Source organism: Salvelinus sp. IW2-2015, unplaced genomic scaffold (assembly GCF_002910315.2).
Source record: "Salvelinus sp. IW2-2015 unplaced genomic scaffold, ASM291031v2 Un_scaffold3128, whole genome shotgun sequence".
In the NCBI taxonomy this organism is placed as follows: Eukaryota; Metazoa; Chordata; class Actinopteri; order Salmoniformes; family Salmonidae; genus Salvelinus; species Salvelinus sp. IW2-2015.
The window spans coordinates 27,665-49,943 of NW_019944418.1; the positions used below are offsets into that span (position 1 = coordinate 27,665).

At 42.8% G+C, this 22,279-nt stretch overlaps 1 protein-coding gene across 2 annotated transcripts in view; it reads right to left on the minus strand.

Moving 5' to 3' along the window:
* Positions 1-15,403, minus strand: part of LOC112075391 (muskelin) — a 31,444-nt gene extending 16,041 nt beyond the window's left edge. The window contains exons 1-8 of one of the 2 annotated variants that reach the window (XM_024142398.2): positions 15,287-15,403; positions 10,761-10,830; positions 6,794-6,936; positions 6,601-6,689; positions 6,318-6,427; positions 5,498-5,690; positions 5,033-5,110; positions 4,706-4,771 (exon numbers count right to left, since the gene is read on the minus strand). In XM_024142398.2, coding sequence (XP_023998166.1) covers positions 4,706-4,771; positions 5,033-5,110; positions 5,498-5,690; positions 6,318-6,427; positions 6,601-6,689; positions 6,794-6,936; positions 10,761-10,830; positions 15,287-15,366 — 829 coding nt within the window. In that variant the 5' untranslated portion in view covers positions 15,367-15,403. Of the gene's footprint in view, positions 1-4,705; positions 4,772-4,993; positions 5,111-5,497; positions 5,691-6,317; positions 6,428-6,600; positions 6,690-6,793; positions 6,937-10,760; positions 10,831-15,286 lie in introns of both variants that reach the window. The other variant, XM_070440896.1, reaches the window with a different exon arrangement.
* Between the last annotated feature and the right edge of the window lie 6,876 nt (positions 15,404-22,279).

Below are 22,279 nucleotides of genomic sequence, written 5' to 3' on the forward strand. Positions count from 1 at the left end.
AATAAATACATACAGTATGGGGATGAGGTAGTTGGATGGGCTATTTACAGGTGCAGTGATCTGTGAGCTGCTCTGACAGCTGGATGCATTCAACATCAATGAACTACTCTGGTGCCTATACCCGAAACACCAAGAAGACTACAGTAAAGCACAATGGTCCTGAAACTATCCCTTCACACTCAAACCTGTAAACTGGTTGAAAATGGCAGATTTGGTCACTGACAAGCACCATGGAATGCAGTGGCAAAATACATTTTTAAACTAGGCAAGTCAGTTAAGAACAAATTCTTATTTACAATGACGGCCTAGGAACAGTGGKTTAACTGCCTTGTTCAGGGGCAGAACGACAGATTTTTACCTTGTCAGCTCGGGGATTCGATCCAGCAACCATACAGTAACATGCCATACAAGACGTCAGAACTCAGGATCTCCACTACAGAGATGTATGGGATTCAACTGGACAGGCGTAAACAGCTGTACTAAGCGCAACAAGATATACACACACACACACCCCYGTCCCTCCCGCTAATTGGGCGCCTTTTGCACGTTTTGTCAAAGAGGGGAATATTGTTAATCAAGAGGGCTCGATTTGTTTTGAAAGATGAGACGATAATAAATACTGCTTTGATGTCATACAAGCAAACCACACACCCACGAGTCCAAATGTGCGCTTTGCTTTTCCATATGATGAAACTCATGTCCTTTACATTATCAACGTTTATGATCGCTATATTTGATGTACATTTACAAGGATGACATGGCATATATCTTTTTTTAAACAGAAGGAGCCTATTTGTCGCATTGTGAAGAAAATTAGCAGCAGAACACGCACCTGAATGCACTCATTAATCCATTCTACGCAGACCAAAATGACTATCATTTTCTCTGAAGGGCCTTCTGAAAGTCTAACACTAACATTGTATTTTATAACTTAGGAGTCATGTTGGCAAGAGAATAAGCTTTCAAATTGTGCCCACCTAACCCAGAATGCAATTTATAAATGGACCAAWTTTGGATTGCGAAAACAATTGTGTGATGGGGATGCAGGGCTGTGTTCAAAAAAATAAATAACAAAAAAAGTGTGCTTGCATTCAATTCAACAGTACAGCTAAAAAAAATAWTTWAAAAAAGGCACCTAATAGTTGAAAGCTCTTTCCTTGAGCCATAAAACTGAATTGAAATGATTTAGTAACTGTGCACACATCAGAGAGGTGTGTGGCCACTTTGATACACCAGTTAGACCTCTTAATCTAACGCTTGACTGTTGTGTCCTCACCTTTGGTCCGATAATTTCCCCATATTATGAAGTGGTCCCTTTCAATTGCTACCATGGTTATGCATACAGTTGAAGTCGGAAGTTTACATACACCTTAGCCAAATACATTTCACCTCAGTTTCACAATTCCTGACACTTAATCCTAGTAAAAATGCCCTGTCTTAGGTCAGTTAGGATCACCACTTTATTTTAAGAATGTGAAATGTCAGAATAATAGTAGAGAGAATGATTTCAGCTTTTATTTCTTTCATCACATTCCCAGTGGGTCAGAAGTTTACATACACTCAATTAGTATTTGATAGCATTGCCTTTAAATTGTTTAACTTGGATCAAACGTTTCGGGTAGTCTTCCACAAACTTCCCAGTTGGGTGAATTTTGGCCCATTCCTCCTGACAGAGCTGGTGTAACAGAGGTTTGTAGGCCTCCTTGCTCGCACACACTTTTTCAGTTCTGCCCACAAATGTTCTATAGGATTGAGGTCAGGGCTTTGTGATGGCCACTCCAATACCTTGACTTTGTTGTCCTTAAGCCATTTTTCACAACTTTGGAAGAATGCTTGGGGTCATTGTCCATTTGGAAGACCCATTTGCAACCAAGCTTCAACTTCCTGACTGATATCTGGAGATGTTGCTTCAATATATCCACATAACTTCCTTTCCTCATGATGCCATCTATTTTGTGAAGTGCACCAAAACACCCCCACAACATGATGCTGCCACTCCGTGCTTCACGGTTGGGATGGTGTTCTTCAGCTTGCAAGCCTCCCCCCTTTTACATTTCTCCAGAAAGTATGATCGTTGTCCCCATGTGCATTGCAAACCRTAGTCTGGCATTTCTATGGCGGTTTTGGAGCAGTGGCTTCTTCCTTGGTGAGCGACCTTCAGGTTATGGCAATATAGGACTCGTTTTACATATAGATACTTTTGAACCAGTTTCCTCCAGCATCTTCACAAGGTCCTTTGCTGTTCTTCTGGGATTGATTTGCACTTTCACACCAAAGTAGGTTCATCTCTAGGAGACAGAACTCGTCTCCTTTCTGAGCGTTATAATGGCTGCGTGGTCCCATGATGTTTATACTTGCGTAATATTGTTTGTACAGATGAACGTGGTACCTTCAGGCGTTTGGAAATTTCTCCCAAGGATGAACCAGACTTGGAGGTCTACAATTGTTTTTCTGAGGTCTTGGCTGATTTCTTTTGATTTTCCCATGATGTCAAGCAAAGAGGCTCTGAGTTCGAAGGTAGGCCTTGAAATACATCCACAGGTACAACTCCAATTGACTCAAATTATGTCAACCAGAAGCTTCTAAAGCCATGACATTTTCTGGAATTTTCCAAGCTGTTTAAAGGCACAGTCAACTTAGTGTATGTAAAACTTCTGACCGACAGGAATTGTGATACAGTGAATGATATATGAAATAATCTGTCTGTAAACAATTGTTGGAAAAATTACTTTTGTCATGCACGAAGTAATGTCCTAACCGACTTGCCAAAACTAGTTTGTTAACAAGAAATGTGTGGAGTGGTTGAAAAACGAGTTTTAATGACGCCAACCTAAGTGTATGTAAACTTCCGACTTCAACTGTATGTTTCTTCAAACATTTCAATGTAGCTGTATCCATAGAGGCTAAGTTCCACGAATGTAAAGGGTTAACGAGTAGAAAAAGGCTATTCAAGATAAACACTTAGACTACATACTGAGCACAATCATGAGAATTTTGGGGGAAATCATCACTTCAATTGCAGAAAGAACAGAGTCCCATTCCATAAGTCCTGAAGAAGTCCTGAAGAACCCGTGAATTGAGTAGCATGAGTGCATAATTAACACCGCGTGGGACTAGGTTCAATGTCGGCTAACCATGCAAATCAGCAGAGCAGCACACAGGGTAATGTCTGCACGGCGTGCAAACTGTTTAGAGGTTTGTAGGTTGGTTGGGGGGGGGGGGTACTCTAGGTCATCTGGATTGGCCAACAACACAGTTCTCAGTGTCTGGGGGCCTGAGAGACAGACCAGCAGATACAGGCTCTCCACAGCCTGTATACACACGCGCACAATACAAGCCTTTGTCTTTACAAACACCTGCAGGCGAGTAAGCCACCAAAACATTACAGAGCACTAAAATAACCACTGTCTTCTGCAAAAGGCGATACTATATGTCTTACACGCCTACAGCAGTAGAAATCCACTGAAAAACGATGGCTAGAGCTTACCCACAATGTTACACAACATTTAAGTCAATAAGTAATTGTTTAAGTCAAAGTAGAAAATATTGGGCTTGAAGTGACAACCCCGAACTGCCCACTTCGTGCAACTTCGTGCCAATGCCGTGTCTTTTCCTATGAAATGACGTGCAAATTCTTTTTAGACGCATGGTGCAAATTAAATAATAGGGGGCGCAATTTTTTTTGCACCTCCATTTTTTTTTTACCAGCAAATTATCATAATTCATTGGATAATTTGGCAAGTTGCACTTATTTAAAATTGTGGTGTATAAGATTGCATTTGGAACCACTTCCCCCCCCAAGATGAATGGTTTGACACGCTCCACTGCTTTGACATCAAATATTAGTGTTTCGTGTCCGATGCGCTCAGCTTGTTACATATATTGCGGCACGCGACCATTGTAGCCTATCATTTCACCTCCACTAGGTGTGAGAACTATGGCATGAGCCTACTAAAGTTTCACCGTATCCATTACAATGTAGAAAAATGCGTCTCTAGTCCAACGCCCTCAATAGTTAGCAGGGGTGCAACTTTGGTCTTATCCAGTTGGATAACACTCCAAAGCAGCCTACTCGACTACTCGGAGGCATCCTCATGTCCTAAAGCACACCTTTGTCTCGTTTTGATCGCATTCCAATGATAAAACTGGGGGGGAACAAAAATGGAATTTCAGAATGTGGGGGGGGGGCGTTCCAGTGAAAGTTGCGACCCTGATAGTTAGGCTATCCATTTTACCGGAGCTTCATATATTCTTCCCATTTCTATGGCAGATTCCCAGTTGCAATTTATGGACGATGCCAAAACTCTGACTGATTTTCTTCATCCACTTTGGCAATTCCCCTACATGCTTATGACAAATCCAACTCCAGAACCAGCCATAGCCTAGATGGCTAATATTTTGAATACAGCGTAGTAATGGATAATATCAGTCAGCCAGATAAGGTTAGCAGGCTAGCTAGCTACACTGACAGCTGTCGGTGCCCTACTTGTTATTTGTCCACTCCACGTGGAAAGCACCCACGGCGTTCCCATCCCCAATTCGTGAATATGTATTAGCAGCCTGCGTCACTCTTCGGAGGTGGAACCTAAACGTCAATTTCCCCTATAGTTAAATAACACATTTGGAAGAGGAGAATTCCAGTTTAAGTAATAGGTGACATTATAGGGGGTGTGGTCTAGGTGTGGTGTTAGCTAGCATGCCTCACCTGTCTGAACGTCGATGACCATCTGATGACCTCCCCTCATTCCTGGTCTGTTGTCATCCTCATTACCTGGAGAGCAATGGAGCGGAAGAGTGCGAGGAAAAAGGGGTCGAGGGAAAGGAGGGAATAAAATGTAGGAGAGGGATGAGTGTTGAAGGAAAATGGAAAAGGAGCAGAAGAGAAAGAGGGACGGGGAAAAACATTAATTCATCGCTATAGAGTGGTAGTGTACAGCGTACCACAGCATTTTGTTAATGAGAACACATTTCCTACTTGAGTAGTTTGTCTCACTGTTCATGTCATCTGGGCTTGGCTCTTGGGCGGTTGTACCTTTGTTACTCTTGGGGATGATCTGACTCCATCTTGGCTTGTACTCTTGCTGGCTGATGTACTGGTTAAATAAACCGTCTACAGAGGAAAATGTCAAACACAGAAAGATTGTCCAGATTATTTTAGCCAGGAGATAGAAGTGAATAGTTTTGTTACCGTTTCAATCTCAAAAAGAAAGCATGATGTCAGGATGACATTGCCATGCCCTGTGGTTGCAAATCAATCTGATAAAATGAAAAAGTACAGATACATGGATCTATAGTGTAAATAATGAATCACTATGGTATCCACTGAATTCATGAGCTAAATATAAGCCGAACTAAGTTTTAAGATCTCAGTCATGGGATGGTAGAGGTCTGTAGTTAGTAGGTTGATTGAGGTCATGTAGTTGTACTGCAGTTGATGTGTACAGGGCAGTAGGTCCAGCCCCCATCGGTCTTTCTGAGGAGGTGTGGGTGTCAGGACCTTTGACAGCTTTGTCGATGAGCTCCTCACAGGCATCAAAGTCTCCCCGGAGTACCAGGCGGTCGTGGAGGTGTGTCAGCATTTGGTGTTCCAACGCGATGCGTGTCTTCTTCTGCAGCGACTCAAAGGCTTCTGTGTAGTTATGCTGCCGGAAGTGCTTCAGGCACAGGCGGATCGCTTCCTGTTCCCGGTACTAGAGGAATACAGCTCCATATTTGATCAATGTTTTTCATCACAAATAGTATACTTCATATTATAAACTAGGTGGTTTGAGCCCTGAATGCTGATTGGCTGAAAGCTGTGGTATATCAGACCGTATACCATGAGTATGACCATTATTCTAATTACATTGGTAACCAGTTTATAACAGCAATAAGGGACCTCAGGGATTTGTGGTATATGGCCAATATACCACGGCTAAGGTCTGTGTCCAGGCACTCCGAGTTGCATCGTACATAAGAACAGCCCTTAGCCGTGGTATATTGGTCATATACCGGACCACTTAGGGCCTTATTGCTTAAACTGGATGGTTCGAGTCCTGAATGGCTGACAGCCATGGTATATCAGACCGTATACCATAGGTATGACAAAATATAATTGTTACTGCTCTAATTACATTGGTAACCAGTTTATAAAATCAATAAGGCACCTCTGGAGTTTTTAGTACATGGCCAATATACCACGGCTAAGGGCTGTATCCAGGCACTCCGCAAATACAACACCCTCTCTGGCCTTATTGCTTAAGTAACCCACTCAGACGGATTCTCTCCCTTAACCCCAACTGTGTAGGTGAGTGAGTGCGTCTCAGAGGCAGGCTCACCTTGCTGTACCAGTTAAGGCAGGGCTGCACTACGTCAGGTTCCTCTATGCCATGCAGCTCAATGTACCAGATACTGAAGTTAAAACTGGGCCCCCAAGACATCAGAGGCACTGAGAGAGACAGAGAGAACGGTCTATAATTTAAATCATCAACTATTTCACAATTTTTACTTATTTCCATCTCCAGCCGTGTAGCATCTCTTCACTCCAATCATGTTCAAGCTGGACAGAGTCTGTACAACACGTAGGCCCAAGCCTTGGGCCCATTCCTTTTCCAAACTCACCTATTTTAACAAATCTGCAGGGAAACATCTGTTCGTCGATCTTGTGCTTCAAGGTGAAGGTCTCCTTGTTGTAGTCATTCTTCAGGCCACTGCAGACGAATAGAAGATAACAAATCAAATAAATATGGTACAGACAGTAAGGTAGGTTAATTATACAGTAAAGAAGTACACTTCACTGTCCCTCTGCTCTCACCTGGACAGGAGTTCTGTCATGTTCTCTTCACTCATCCCACCAAACACTTTGAACTTCTTCAGGTTACACACGTGAGTCTTCTCATACTTCCCAAAGGTGATGCTCTGAACGATCGCTGGCCTTTCCAATTTCAACATTAAGTACTGGAGGGAAAATAGAGGGGAGATTCTGATCAGCGGTCTCTCACAATAATTCATAAAGTAGTATCCGATCTATATTATCAACACATGACACTGCAGTTTTCATTCTACTGCTCTCCGAACATGTTTCACAACACTGCAGATGGCACAGAGAGCAGAGGAGAAATGCTGTGTATACGAGCTGCTGCACAGTCAAACTATGGGACAAAGCTCTCCCTCGCCCTCCATTTGGCAAATCTGACCATAACTCTATCCTCCTGATTTCTGCTTACAAGCAACAATTAAAGCAGGAAGCACCAGTGACTAGATTAATAAAAAAGTGGTCAGATGAAGCAGATGCCAAGCTACAGGACTGTTTTGCTAACACAGACTGGAATATGTTCCGGGATTCCTCCAATGGCATTGAGGAGTACACCACATCTGTCATTGGCTTCATCAATAAGTGCATCGATGACGTCATCCCCACAGTGACCGTACGTACATACCCCAACTAGAAACCATGGATTATAGGCAGCATCTGCACTGAGATAAGCGGCAGCTCTAGCCTTTTCAATGAGCGGGACTCTAACCCGGAAGCTTAAAAGAAATCCCGCTATGCACTTCGACAAACCACCAAACAGGCAAAGCATCAATACAGGACTAAGATAGAGTCTTACTACACCGGCTTTGACGCCCGCCAAATGTGGCAGGGCTTGCAAACGATTACAGACTACGAGAGCTGCCAGTGACACGAGCCTACCGGACAAGCTAAACTACTTATATGCTCACTTCGAGGCAAATAACACTGAAACACGCATGAGAGGACCAGCTGTACTGGATGACTGTGTGATCACGCTCTCCGCAGCCGATGTGAGTAAGACCTTTAGACAGGTCAACATTCACAAGGCCGCAGGGCCAGACGGATTACCAGGACGTGTACTGCGAGTGTGCGCTGACCAACTAGCAAGTGTCTTCACTGACATTTTCAACCTCTCCCTGTCCGAGTCTGTAATACCAACATGTTTCAAGCAGACCACCATAGAGCCTGTGCCCAAGAACACTAAGGTAACCTGCCTAAATGACTACCGACCCGTAGCACTAACGTCTGTAGCCATGAAGTGCTTTGAAAGGCTGGTCATCCCAGAAACCCTAGACCCACTCCAATTTGCATACCACCCCAACAGATCCACAGATGATGCAGTCTCCATTGCACTCCAAACTGCCCTTTCCCACCTGGACAAGAGGAACACCTATGTGAGAATGCTATTCATTGACTACAGCTCAGCATTCAACACCATAGTGCCCTCAAATCATCAAATAGCTAAGGACCCTGGGACTAAACGCATCCCTCTGCAACTGGATCCAGGACTTCCTGGCGGGCCGTCCCCAGGTGGAAAGGGAAGGTAACAACACATCCGCCACGCTGATCCTCAACACAGGGGCCCGTGCTCAGCCCCTCCTGTACTCCCTGTTCACTCATGACTGCATGGCCAAGCACGACTCCAACACCATCATTAAATTTGCCAATGCCAATAGTGGTAGGCCTGATCACCAACAACAACGAGACAGCCTATAGGGAGGTCGTCAGAAACCTGGCCGTGTGGTGCCAGKACAACAACCTCTCCCTCAACGTGATCAAGACAAAGGAGATGATTGTGGACTACAGGAAAAAGAGGACCAAGCACACCCCCATTCTCATCGACGGGGCTGCAGTGGAGCAGCTCAACCAGCTTCAAGTTCCTTGGTGTCCACATCACCAACAAACTAACATGGTCTAAGCACACCATGACAGTCGTGAAGCAGGCACAACAAAACCTATTCCCCCTCAGGAGACTGAAAAGATTTGGCATGGGTCCTCAGATCCTCAAAAGGCACTACAGCTGCACTATCGAGAGCATCCTGCCTGGGTGCATTCACTGCCTGGTATGGCAACTTCTCGGCCTCCGACTGCAAGGCACTACAGAGGGTAGTGCGAACGGAAGTCTAGGTCCAAGAGGCTTCTAAACAGCTTCTACCCCCAAGCCATAAGACTCCAGAACATTTAGTTAAATGGCTACCCAGACTATTCACATTTGCCCCCCCCCCCACTCTCTTGTCATCTATGCATAGTCACTTTAACTCTACCTACATGTACATACTACCTCAACTAACCGGTTCCCCCACACATTGTCTCTGTACCAGCCACCCCCCCCCCCCCCCCTCCCCCCCCCCCCCTGTATATATTGTCTTTTTACAGCTCCTCTTTATTTACTTGTTACTTTTATCTCTTATTCTTATCCATATTTTTAAAACTGCACTGTCGGTTAGGGGCTCATAAGTAAGCATTTCCCTGTATTTTATTCGGCGCATGTGACTAATAACATTTTATTTTATTTGCCATGTTCACAGGTCACTGGAGTGGTAACTAGCCTGGGCATATCTGCTGCCGACCGGACAGGGCACCGGGTTGAACCCTCTGGGAGAGAGAGGGGATAGAGCAGTACAGATAGAACATCGATTAAATCTGCTTTCCGGAAACCAGGCAACCCACAATCCCTGGAGACCCATGTTTCTACAAATCCTGTAGGTTTAAATGGCTGTGTGAGTGAGCAATAACCATCCACTACCAGAGTGCATCTGCTAGGCTTACTAATGGGTCCTCTGATACAGTTCCATCTTCAACAGTTTTCATCAATAATAAGGCAGATATATTGCATCTCATTAGGTTACCGCCTAGGGTACATTTAACACAGAGGGATTAGTCCTAGCTTGGGTATATCGATCTTGCTTTTTCAAAACAGTCGGGTCACCTAAAAACATGGCACACTTGCTAATGAAAGACCCGTATCTCAATGCTTTGTCGATTCTTGTTGCCATAGAAACCATTATAAAACATTTATATGAAAGGACTCGGGCTTCATTTATGATTTATGGGGTATGGCTTTATCATTTGTTCAGTATAATTATGTTCAAGGCTCTACCTCTCAACAACCTCCCTCTCTTTGAAAAGATAAAAGCGGTTGATGAGAGTTCAACATTTTTAGAGAGTGAAACGTATTTGACGTAAACAGATGCAGTGGAGTTTTGAATGTTTTGAATGTCTAGCTTGGGTGGTTAAGACTGACATGCTTAGTTTCCTCTTACTGCAAAAACAAAATTTCAATTTCCTCTGCCCGTAACCACAAGACAGTCAAACACGCTACGCTGGGCCACTTCCTACTCACAAAAGTGCAAGTGCAAGTCATTGGGGTCAAGACGTGCATACTAAAGATGTGTTAGCTGACAACGCACGCTTCTATGGGGCAGAAGTCCGTGGATTTTATGATTCTGGATGGCCAGATAGCTACCAACAATGACAAGAAACTGCCATGTGGGGAATCGTAAGTGACTTGTTTCAACTAGTTTAATATTTTTCTTGAACTATACCATGTCTTGTTTGAAGTGTTTTGACTGATTTCATGTCAATGCTAAAGAGGCTAAAATTCACTAGCTAGCTAACAAACAAGTGTAACGATGTATTTGAGACAAGAAGTGCTCATTGTGCAAATGTATTTATGTTATCAATAAATGCTGGAGACAAAATATAGTTTACCTGTTGTCAACAATCTAAGCCAACGCAGTCGGTTTTGCCCCATAGTTGAATGCGCGTCGGTTTTGTTGCTAAACAACCAACCCGTCTATTAGGTGCTACTATTTAGCAGCCACCAGTGAATTGAGAACACGGCTGTTGTATGCAACTGGGCACAGACCCTCTACGGAAGAGCCCCATCTCAAGACAGGTAAGGCACAAGGCATGGAAGGTGTGCGAGTGACAGGTAGGCCTGAGTATGAGACAGGTGTCTATGTGGGCGGGGCACAGCAGACGTTACCTGTGGAGGGTAGTTGCTCTCAGACGACCACCTGGAGGACTGGTCATTGGGTTTGTCCATCAAGATGTTTCTACACACAGAAAGAGAAAGATGGGAGAAAGGACATGTTTCAGCCAACATGCAACCATCATTTGTTGTGAGCAAAGGGATAGGGTAATATCCATGTAAAAGGACCCATGAGCACCACATGTGCAGGGAGTTCATAGCAGCTTATCAAATTGGGACTCAAAAAAAGCTAAGAGTGTATATTTTGGGGAAATAAAGGCATAGATACATTTTTAATCCATTTTCCATCTTAAAATTGAGGCAAAAGTACTAGCCTTGATTCCTGGTCAAACAGGAGGAAAAGGGGTCTTAGAAAACATCTACGAGAAAAAGTCAAATGGATTCTCCGGTACTTTTGTATAGTTTTTAGTCAGTAGTTCTGAAAATTGCACTCACGAGCCAAAAGTGGTCCCCGAAAATTGCATACTACGTCACGTGTGATGATACTGTATGTGTGTCACTGCGCTCTCACTTGCTCTGCTGTGTGGGTATCTTGTGTATCTTGCTAGCTGTCTCTCTTATGGCGAGGGGCTGAAGCTCATTGGTTTAACTAATTGCTAGGGGGCTGGCCCACGTGGGGGGAAATGGTGCAGCACAGCTTCCAGAAAAACAGTTCCTTTTGAACTAGGAATTTAGTGGCTAATTGAAGAGAGTTATTCTGCTCAAAGATTAAGCATATATGAACTACAGATTGACACATCTAGCCCAAAGCAGGAGGTTTAAGTAGTTGCCAAAGTATCAGAGCATGTCTTTAAAAGGTATTAAAAATACATCAAAACACAATAATAGTGAAGAACTTATATACACTGCTCAAAAAAAATAAAGGGAACACTTAAACAACACAATGTAACTCCAAGTCAATCACACTTCTGTGAAATCAAACTGTCCACTTAGGAAGCAACACTGATTGACAATACATTTCACATGTGTTTGGTGCAAATGGAATAGACAAAAGGTGGAAATTATAGGTAATTAGCAAGACACCCCCAATAAAGGAGTGATTCTGCAGGTGGTGACCACAGACCACTTCTCAGTTCCTATGCTTCCTGGCTGATGTTTTGGTCACTTTTGAATGCTGGCGGTGCTCTCACTCTAGTGGTAGCATGAGACGGAGTCTACAACCCACACAAGTGGCTCAGGTAGTGCAGCTCATCCAGGATATCAATGCGAGCTGTGGCAAGAAGGTTTGCTGTGTCTGTCAGCGTAGTGTCCAGAGCATGGAGGCGCTACCAGGAGACAGGCCAGTACATCAGGAGACGTGGAGGAGGCTGTAGGAGGGCAACAACCCAGCAGCAGGACCGCTACCTCCGCCTTTGAGCAGTGCCAGAGCCCTGCAGAATGACCTCCAGCAGGCCACAAATGTGCCCTGGCTAACTGTAAGCATTGCAAAGCAATCATTATCTTGCTATTAAATGGAGTGGCAGTGGGTCCCAAGTCTAAGATTAAGGGTCTCTTTTCCTAGTTTAAAATTATAAACATTCAACATTGGCCATGCTGTTAATGAAGCATTAATGTGCTGCGCCCAAAACAACTTAACATACAACTGCAAAATCTGACTTTAGTGAGTTCAAGACAACTGGGAACTCTGGAAAAATTAGCTACGACTGGGGAAATACGTTTTGAACTTTCATTCAACTCGGAATTGTGAAACTCAGAACTCGGGTCTCTTTCCAGAGCTACGACCTGAAGATCACTGACATCATGATTCACAACTTTCCCCGAGTTCCCAGTTGTCTTGAAAGCACCATAAATTAGAGGTCGGMCGATTAATTAGGGCCGATTTCAAGTTTTCATAACAACACCTTTATTTAACTAGGCAAGTCAGTTAAGAACACATTCTTATTTTCAATGACAGCCTAGGAATGGTGGGTTAACTGCCTTGTTCAGGGGCAGAACGRCAAATTTTTACCATGTCAGCTCGGGGATTCAATCTTGCAACCTTACAGTTAACTAGTCCAACGCTCTAACCACCTGATTACATTGCAATCCACGAGGAGCCTGCCTGTTACACGAATGCAGTAAGAAGAAAAGGTAAGTTGCTAGCTAGCATTAAACTTATCTTATAAAAAAACAATCAATCATAATCACTAGTTAACTACACATGGTTGATGATATTACTAGTTTATCTAGCGTGTCCTGCGTTGCATATAATCGATGCGGTGGCATTCGCGAAAAAGGACTGTCGTTGCTCCAACGTGTACCTAACCATATACATCAATGCCTTTCTTAAAATCAATACACAAGTATATATTTTTAAACCTGCATATTTAGTTAATATTGCCTGCTAACATGAATTTCTTTTAAACTAGGAAAAATGGTGTCACTTCTCTTGCAACAGAGTCAGGGTATATGCAGCAGTTTGGGCCGCCTAGCTCATTGCAAACTGTGTGAAGACTATTTCTTCCTAACAAAGACAGCCAACTTCGCCAAACGGGGGATGATTTAACAAAAGCGCATTTGCGAAAAAAGCACAATCGTTGCACGACTGTACCTAACCATGAACATCAATGCCTTTCTTAAAATCAATACACAGAAGTATATATTTTTTAAACCTGCATATTTAAGCTAAAAAGAAATCCAGGTTAGCAGGCAATATTAACCAGGTGAAATTGTGTCACTTCTCTTGCGTTCATTGCACGCAGAGTCAGGGTATATGCAACAATTTGGGCCGCCTGGCTCGTTGCGAACTAATTTGACAGAATTTTACGTAATTATGACGTAACATTGAAGGTTGTGCAATGTAACAGGAATATTTAGACTTATGGATGCCACCCGTTAGATAAAATACGGAACAATTCCGTATTTCACTGAAAGAATAAAAAAWTTGTTTTCGAGATGCTAGTTTCCGGATTCGACCATATTAATGACCAAAGGCTCGTATTTCTGTGTGTTATTATGTTATAACTAATTGTGCACACATTTGTTTACATCCCTGTTACTGAACATTTCTCCTTTGCCAAGATAATCCATCCACCTGACAGGTGTGGCATATCAAGAAGCTGATTTAACAGCATGACCATTACACATGTGGCATGCTGATTGCAGGAATGTCCACCAGAGCTGTTGACAGATAATTTAATGTTCATTTCTCTACCATAAGTCACCTCCAATGTCATTTTAGAGAATTTGGCAATAAGACCAACCAGCCTCAAAAACGCAGACCACGTGTAACCACGCCAGCCCAGGATCTCCCCATCCGGCTTCTTCACCTGCGGGATTGTCTGAGACCAGCCACCCGGACACCTGATGAAACTGACGAGTATTCCTGTCTGTAATAAAGCCCTTTTGGTGGGTGGGGGTGGTGGGTGGGGGTTCCTGTATACAGCCATGTTAAGAGCATCATAGCATACGTACCAGTGAATCACTGTAACATATGAAATACAAGTAAGTGTAATCAATACATATAAAATGTACATGTTAAATTATTAAGTGATGTGCAGTCGTATTCAAGTCCTGATTGGTCAATAAGCTTATTTGACTTGTTAAATAACGAAATGGACTGACCTGAACAGCGTTCCTAATCTGTTCTTAACTGACTTGCCTAGTTAAATAAAGGTAAAATTTTAAAAAAATCTCATCAATCATGGGGTGGTATTGTGACAGAGGCAGTGATACTATTGTCTTCAAGGCTGCAATTACAAAGGCAGACCAATAATGATATTTTTCTCACTAATGGGTCTTTTGACCAATCAGATCAGCTTTGAAAAATATCTGTGGGTAAGGACAAAAGACCCATTTGCGGAAAAAATATATAAAATTGGGCTGCCTGTATAAAAGGCAGTAAACATTTTCAGACAGTTCCAAACTAATTAGTGCTGAAACTAGCAATTCCACGCGTTTTTAAAAGAGCGGGATAATAGGGTCCATAAATAGCTGACTGTACAGGCATTTCCTATGGTGTCAAGTTACCCAAGCAATACCATAGAGACATACTAGTTTGCTAGCTAACATTAACTAGTTATACCCTTTGGCTTTGCACGAACGGGTGGAGAACAATCAGACTAAACATGCCTACAAAAAGTGTAGGAGAAAAAAATAGCTATCTAGTATGATTAGTTAACTATTTAGCTTACTAGTTAATATAAAAAGTAATGAGTGGTTTTGGCTTCCAACTAACGTTAACTTAGTGGTGGTGGTGGCATGCTCGTCTAGTTTGCGAGCTCGCTAACTTAACTAGCTAGCTTTTTTTTGCCAAGTCGTTAGTACAGCTGTTAGATAATTACCAGTATCGGCTTTACAGTGCATGGCAAAACGTCACACAGTACACAAAAATAATAAATGTATCTAACTATGCGTGCATTTTGTTTACTCGAGTAAATCTAACTAGCTAACGTTATTCCCTTTGCCTAACGTTCGAGTCGTTAGCTCGGAGTCAAGCTAGGCCGTGGAGACACGATTTCGATGCACTGTGGCAGTTAATGAGACCTGCAGCAACGAAAACAAATACATAAATGTGGTCAACGTATGTGTGCATTACTCACTCTGGTAAATATGTGGAGGAATAAGAGCTCCATTTAAAAACACTGAAGGAGAGGACTCTGTTCTCTGGAACGACCGCCATCTTGTTGCAGAAAATGACAAGCAGCAACGGCTCGAGTGACAGCTCTTAAAGAGACGATACACTTTAATTCGATTAATGCGTTTGGTTACATCGGTCAAGTTCAATAATAGAGAAAACTGTTCAAAATATTTATGAGGACATAATATTGATTAATGACCCTGAAAATGTGCATGGAACACTTGCACCAAGTTATTTCAACCATACTGCTGCCATTAGTTATGCATTTGGCTTAGTGTGTGTGTGTGCGTGCTTGCGTGCGTTTGTGTGTGTGTGTTATCGCAATAGTTTTCTCCTGACACCTGTTTTATCTGCAGAAATAATATAGTTTATAAACTTTTAGAAGCTATTCAGTATAGGCTTGAGTATAGGCTTGTCTCATATTTGTTGCACGTTGAGACAATGAACAGCATCAATATAATTTAGAATATGTTTGTAATACTGTATCTCTCAAGATATGGAACCGGTATTACCTCACACAAGCAGGACTGATGTTTCCTTCTGTGTTTGGTTTTCCTTATTCATTTTTAACATAGGCCCATATCTTTTAGTTCCAAATGTGTTTCCCACCAAAGTCCCGATGATGAGGATATCACAGGATAATAGAGTCATAATAGAGTCACTGCTTCATTCTTATGTCATCTTTCCTGATGATCTCAGTTCCAGCCTGTAAGTCACAGGGCACATGAATCCTCATCACCCTTTCCAGTCAGCATGAGATAATAACTGACCCCCCCCCCCCACACACACACCTCTCTCTCTCTTTCTCTCTCTGTGACTGTCCAACCTACGGGGCAATGACTGTACTGATTCGATCTTAATTTCCTGTTTCTAGTTTCTGATTATTTGTGTGGTTGTTTTTTCTGCACTGTTAGGAGCTAGTAAGACAAGCATTTTGCTGCACACGCTATAACATCTGCATAACTGTGTATGCAGAACAATAAACTTTGATTAGATTTTTATTTGGTTTACTATTAGGCTATTATATTATTGCAACAACAATAATCTTATTATAAATAAAGCCTCATATAATTGTACATAAATTACTGAAAACAATAATAGCCATGACTTTCTGAGCGTCAACCAAGCTTTGATCATCCCATTTTTCGAAAGGACCATCTCCGTGTCAAATGCAATTTGACACCGGTGAATCATCTCCAAGTGGATTACCAGGAAGCTTTTTGATGTAAGAAATGCAAGACAATGTCATTTCTTCTAAGTGCACGAGCAGCACTTGGCACAGGAACCTCTTAATTTACCATAAATGGAGTGGAGGGGCACTTTTTTCGTGACTTTTTTGTCCAAAGCCCAGCGGACAAGGGATTATTGAGTGACATTGAGAAGTATAGGCTATATTAAATTATGACTCCTTTTGTAAACTATTCTATTTCATTTTTCACTTACTCAGTTAAGTATTCCAAATTTGGTAAAATTATAGGCTACATGTTTATCATGATAAAACATATATTAACCTATAGGCCTATGGACCACGAGGTCACTAGACACTGCATTGGTCCTATAATAGCAATAAATGCACCTGCTCATCTCATTCCTGAGTCATGGTCATGTTGATGTTATAGCCTACACATGAACTCATATATGCGGGAAATAACTCACTATGTGACTCTTTTGGAGACTTATACTATTATGTAGGCTAGTTTATATTATATGGGCCAGAACTTGGACGCTGTAGTCTTTATTATGCGATTAATGGCTCATGCTGTTTACAGAGCGCAGTGGACTTCCCCCTCCCATAGTGACTGCGCATGGACTGGATCACGTGGGAGGTCCCTTTAAGTTTCTATTGAAAGGCTTGGCCATGTCACATGATGGACATGATATAATGAAATAGCAGGAAAACAGAGACGGAGTGTACCCTGAGCTGATTAAAAAAAAATCTACGCACTCATCTGCAATAGCACCCGCGCAATAGCCTCGGTGCAACTGGGGACCAAGGGGGGGACAGGGGCGGTCCAGAATACNCACACACACACACACACACCTCTATCATTCTCTCTCTCTCTCTCTCTGTGACTGTCCAACCTATGGGGCAATGACTACTGATTCGATCTTGTTTTTAGTTTTKGATTATTTGTGTTGGTTGTTTTTGACATTTTTCTGCACTGTTAGGAGCTAGTAACACAAGCATTTTGCTGCACCCGCTATAACATCTGTGTATGCGACCAATAAACTTGGATTAGATTTTTATTTGGTTTACTATTAGGCTATTATATTATTGTAATAACAATAATCTTATTATAAATAAAGCCTCATAATTATATATAAATTACTGATAACAATAATAGCCATGACTTTCTGAGCGTCAACCAGGCTTTGATCATCCCATTTTTCGAAAGGACCATCTCCGTGTCAAATGCACACCGGTGAATTATCTCCAAGTGGATTGCCAGGAAGCTTCTTGGTGTAAGAAATGCACGAAAATGTCATTTCTTCTAAGTGCACGAGCAGCATTTGGCACAGGAACCTCTTAATTTACCATAAATGGAGTGGAGAGGCACTTATTCGTGACATTTTTTGTCCAAAGCACAGCGGACAAGGGATTATTGAGTGACATTGAGAAGCATAGGCTATATTAAATTATGACTCCTTTTGTAAACTAGAGTGTTTCATTTTTCAGTTACTCAGTTAACTATTCGAACTTTGGTAAAATTATAGGCTACATGTTTATCATGATAAAACATATATTAACCTATAGGCCTATGGACCAAGAGGTCAGTAGACACTGCATTGGTCCTATAATAGCAATACATACATCATTCCTGAGTCATGGTCATGTTGATGTTATAGCCCACACATGAACTCATATATGCGGGAAATAACTCACTATGTGAATATTTTGGAGACGTATACTATTATGTAGGCTAGCTTATATTATATGGGCCAGAACTTGGGACGCTGTAGTCTTTATTATACGATTAATGGCTCATTGCTGTTTACGGAGCGCAGTGGACTTCCCCCTGCCCATAGTGACTGCGCATGGACTGGATCACGTGGGAGGTCCCTTTAAGTTTCCATTGAGAGGCTTGGCCATGTCACATGATGGACATTATATAATGAAATAGCAGGAAAACAGAGACATAGTGTACCCTGAGCTGATAAAAAAAAATCTACGCACTCATCTGCAATAGCACCCGCGCAATAGCCTCGGTGCAACTGGGGACCAAGGGGGGGACAGGGGCGGTCCAGAATACGTCCCCATCTGACTGGACATGTCTGTTGATTCGCGATTGTACCTGCAGCTATTAAGCACTTTTTGAAGGGGAAGATCCCTTTTAAGTACGTGTTTATTCCATCCATCTACCTGGGAGTGGAATCGGTGCGCATCTCACGTGAGTGAACTTATTTATATAATGTCCCAGATGGTTGATACGCAGCTGGGTAGAGGCACTGTTTCTCTATGCTCTGCTCAGCTGTCATTTCTGCGCGTTACCGCAGGTGCTTTCTGCGCGTTATTTTGGCTTTCTGGCGTTGACACAACAGAGGAATCGCATTATGTTCTGTGTTTTCTGTAGGTGCGTGAAACGAAAATTCGCCCCTGCTCTTGTGGCTGAGCAGATTTAAAAAAATGTTCTGCCAGATGGGTTTTGCTCTCTATAGCTTTGCCAATGTCTGCATTCTAGTTTGTGTTGCGCAGATTGAAGTTGAAGTAAGCTCGACAACTGGGTCTTTGCTTTCTACACATATTTGATTGCATATTGAATGTATGCTGTTTAAAAAATAATGCCTATAGGTCGTCCACCTCACCCATATCTTGAAGGGTGGCACCGCAACAACAGACAGACCGCTGTCCGGTCCAAGGCTAGAAAATACAARCAAGAAAATGTTTTGTTTAAACTAAAATTGAAGTCGCTACTATAGTCTGATTTTGCGTTGTCAAGACAGGTTATTTGGAGCTTGCACTGACAACCGAGAGGGCGGCATTTTCATAACTTGTGATGTTCAGATCTCTCCAATCGTCATCATTACGCAACATAAACAGAACATAACTACTCATCTTTATGAATTATAGCCTATTGTGATGTAACATATTGGGTAGCAAAATCATTCATAACCTGGTTAAAATGTATTTCTGTGAAATAATTGTAAAGTTATAGAATTAACCAAATACTAGGCTACAGCATTGTGATTGGGGTAGCCTTTATATGTCCGATGCATGGATACATTTCCGTCAAATCGGAAACTGCGTAGCTGTAGGACCGTCCGCTTTAGATTACATCCAATACCCCCCTGTTAGCCTACAGGTGGGGCCAAATCCTTTATCAACATGTTCTACGGTCCCTCTGTCGGACGGGAACGGGATGTTWGGGAAATGTGGCAATAACATGCGACGTCACTGCCTTGTACAGTAAGTATGTCGGAGTAGTGTCAGGGACAAATACGCTTTCAAAACAGGTAGGAACTCGGAAATCTCTAACTTCAGTGCGTTCATGATAACTGAGATTCGAGAAAAAAAACGAGCTCTGACAGAGAGAAATCGTTTTGAAAGTTCATCCAACTCGGAATTCCAAGTCGGAATCTCGGGCATGTTCCTAGACCTCCGACTTTCCGACCTGAATATTCTTTATTTTATTGAACTTTTATTGAACTAGGCAAATCAGTTAAGAAAAAAATCTTATTTACATTGACGGCCTACCAAAAGGCTAAAGGCCTCCTGTGGGGATGGGGGCTGGGATTAAATATATAATAATGACAAAACACACATCACGATAAGAGAGACAACACAGCACTACATAAATAGAGACCTAAGACAATAACATAGCAAGGCAGCAATACATGACAACACAGCATGGTAGCAACACAACATGACAACAACGTGGTACACAACATGGTAGCAGCACAAAACATGGTACAAACATTATTGGGCACAGACAACAGCACAAACGACAAAAAGACAGAGACAACAATACATCACACAAAGCAGCCACAACTGTCAGTAAGAGTGTCCATGATTGAGTCTTTGAATAAAGAGATTGAGATAAAACTGTCCAGTTTGAGTGTTTGTTGCGGCTCGTTCCAGTCGCTAGCTGCAGCGAACTGAAAAGACGATCACCCCAGGGATGTGTGTGCTTTGGGGACCTTTAACAGAATGTGACTGGAAGAATGGGTGTTGTATGAGGATGAGGTCTGCACTAGATATCTCAGATAGGGAGGAGTGAGAGGGTTTTATAAATAAGCATCAACCAAGCAAAAACTAAAGCAGGAAGTACCAGTGACTTGCTCAATACGGAAGTGGTCAGATGACGCGGATGCTACACTACAGGACTGTTTTGCTAGCACAGACTGGTATATGTTCAGGGATTCATCCAATGACATTGAGGAGTACACCACCTCAGTCATCGGCTTCATCAATAAGTGCATTGACGACATCGTCCCCACAGTGACCGTACGTACATATCCCAACCAGAAGCCATGGATTACAGGCAACATCCGCATCGAGCTAAAGGCTAGAGTTGCCGCTTTCAAGGAGCGGGAAACTAATCCAGACGCTTATAAGAAATCCCGCTATGCCCTCAGACGAACCATCAAACAAGCAAAGCGTCAATACAGGATTAAGATTGAATCCTACTACACCGGCTCTGACGCTCGTCGGATGTGGCAGGACTTGAAAACTATTACAGACTACAAAGGGAAACCCAGACACGAGCTGTCCAGTGACGTGAGCCTATCAGACAAGCTAAATGCCTTTTATGCTCGTTTCGAGGGAAGCAACACTGAAGCATGCATGGGGCGGCAGGTAGCCTAGTGGTCAGAGCATTGGACTAGTAACTGAAAGGTTGCAAGATCGAATCCCCGAGCTGACAAGTTAAAAATCTGTCGTTCTGCCCCTGAACAAGGCAGTTAACCCACTGTTCCTAGGCCGTCATTGAAAATAATAATTTGTTCTTAACTGACTTGCYTAGTTAAATATAGGTAAAAAAATAATAATGAAAAAAATGCAGCACCAGCTGTTCTGGATGACTGATAATGCTCTCGGTAGCTGATGTGAACAAAACCTTTAAACAGGTCAACATTCACAAAACCGCTGGGCCAGGCGAATTACCAGGATGTGTACTCAAAGCATGTGCGGACCAAGTGTCTTCACTGACATTTTCAACCTCTCCCTGACCGAGTCTGTAATACCTACATGTTTCAAGCAGACCACCATAGTCCCTGTGCCAAAGGAAGTGAAGGTAACCTGCCTAAATGATTACTGCCCCGTATCACTCACGTCGGTAGCCATGAAGTGCTTTGAAAGGCTTTCAAGGAGCGGGAAACTAATCCAGACGCTTATAAGAAATCCCGCTATGCCCTCATGGCTCACATCAACAGCATCCTCCCGGACACCCTAGACCCACTCCAATTCGCATACCGCCCCAACAGATCCACAGATAACGCAATCTCTATTGCACTTCCCTTTCCCACCTGGACAAAAGGAACACCTATGTGCGAATGCTGTTCATTGACTACAGCTCAGCGTTCAACACCATAGTGCCCACAAAGCTCATCACTAAGCTAAGGACTCTGGGACTACAAACCTCCCTCTGCAACTGGATCCTGGACTTCCTGACTGKCCGCCCCCAGGTGGTAAGAGTAAGCAACAACACGTCTGCCATGCTGATCCTCAACACTGGGGTCCCTCAGAGGTGTGTACTTAGTCCCCTCCTGTACTCCCTGTTCTCCCACGACTGCGTGGCCAAACACAACTCCAACACCATCATTAAGTTTGCTGATGACACAAGTGGTAGGCCTGATCACCGACAACGATGAGATGGCCTATAGGGAGGAGGTCAGAGAACTGGCAGTGTGGTGTCAGGACAACAACCTCTCCCTCAATGTGATCAAGACAAAGGAGCTACAGGAAAAGGCAGGCTAAACAGACCCCCATTAACATTGACAGGGAGAGGGTCGAGAGTTT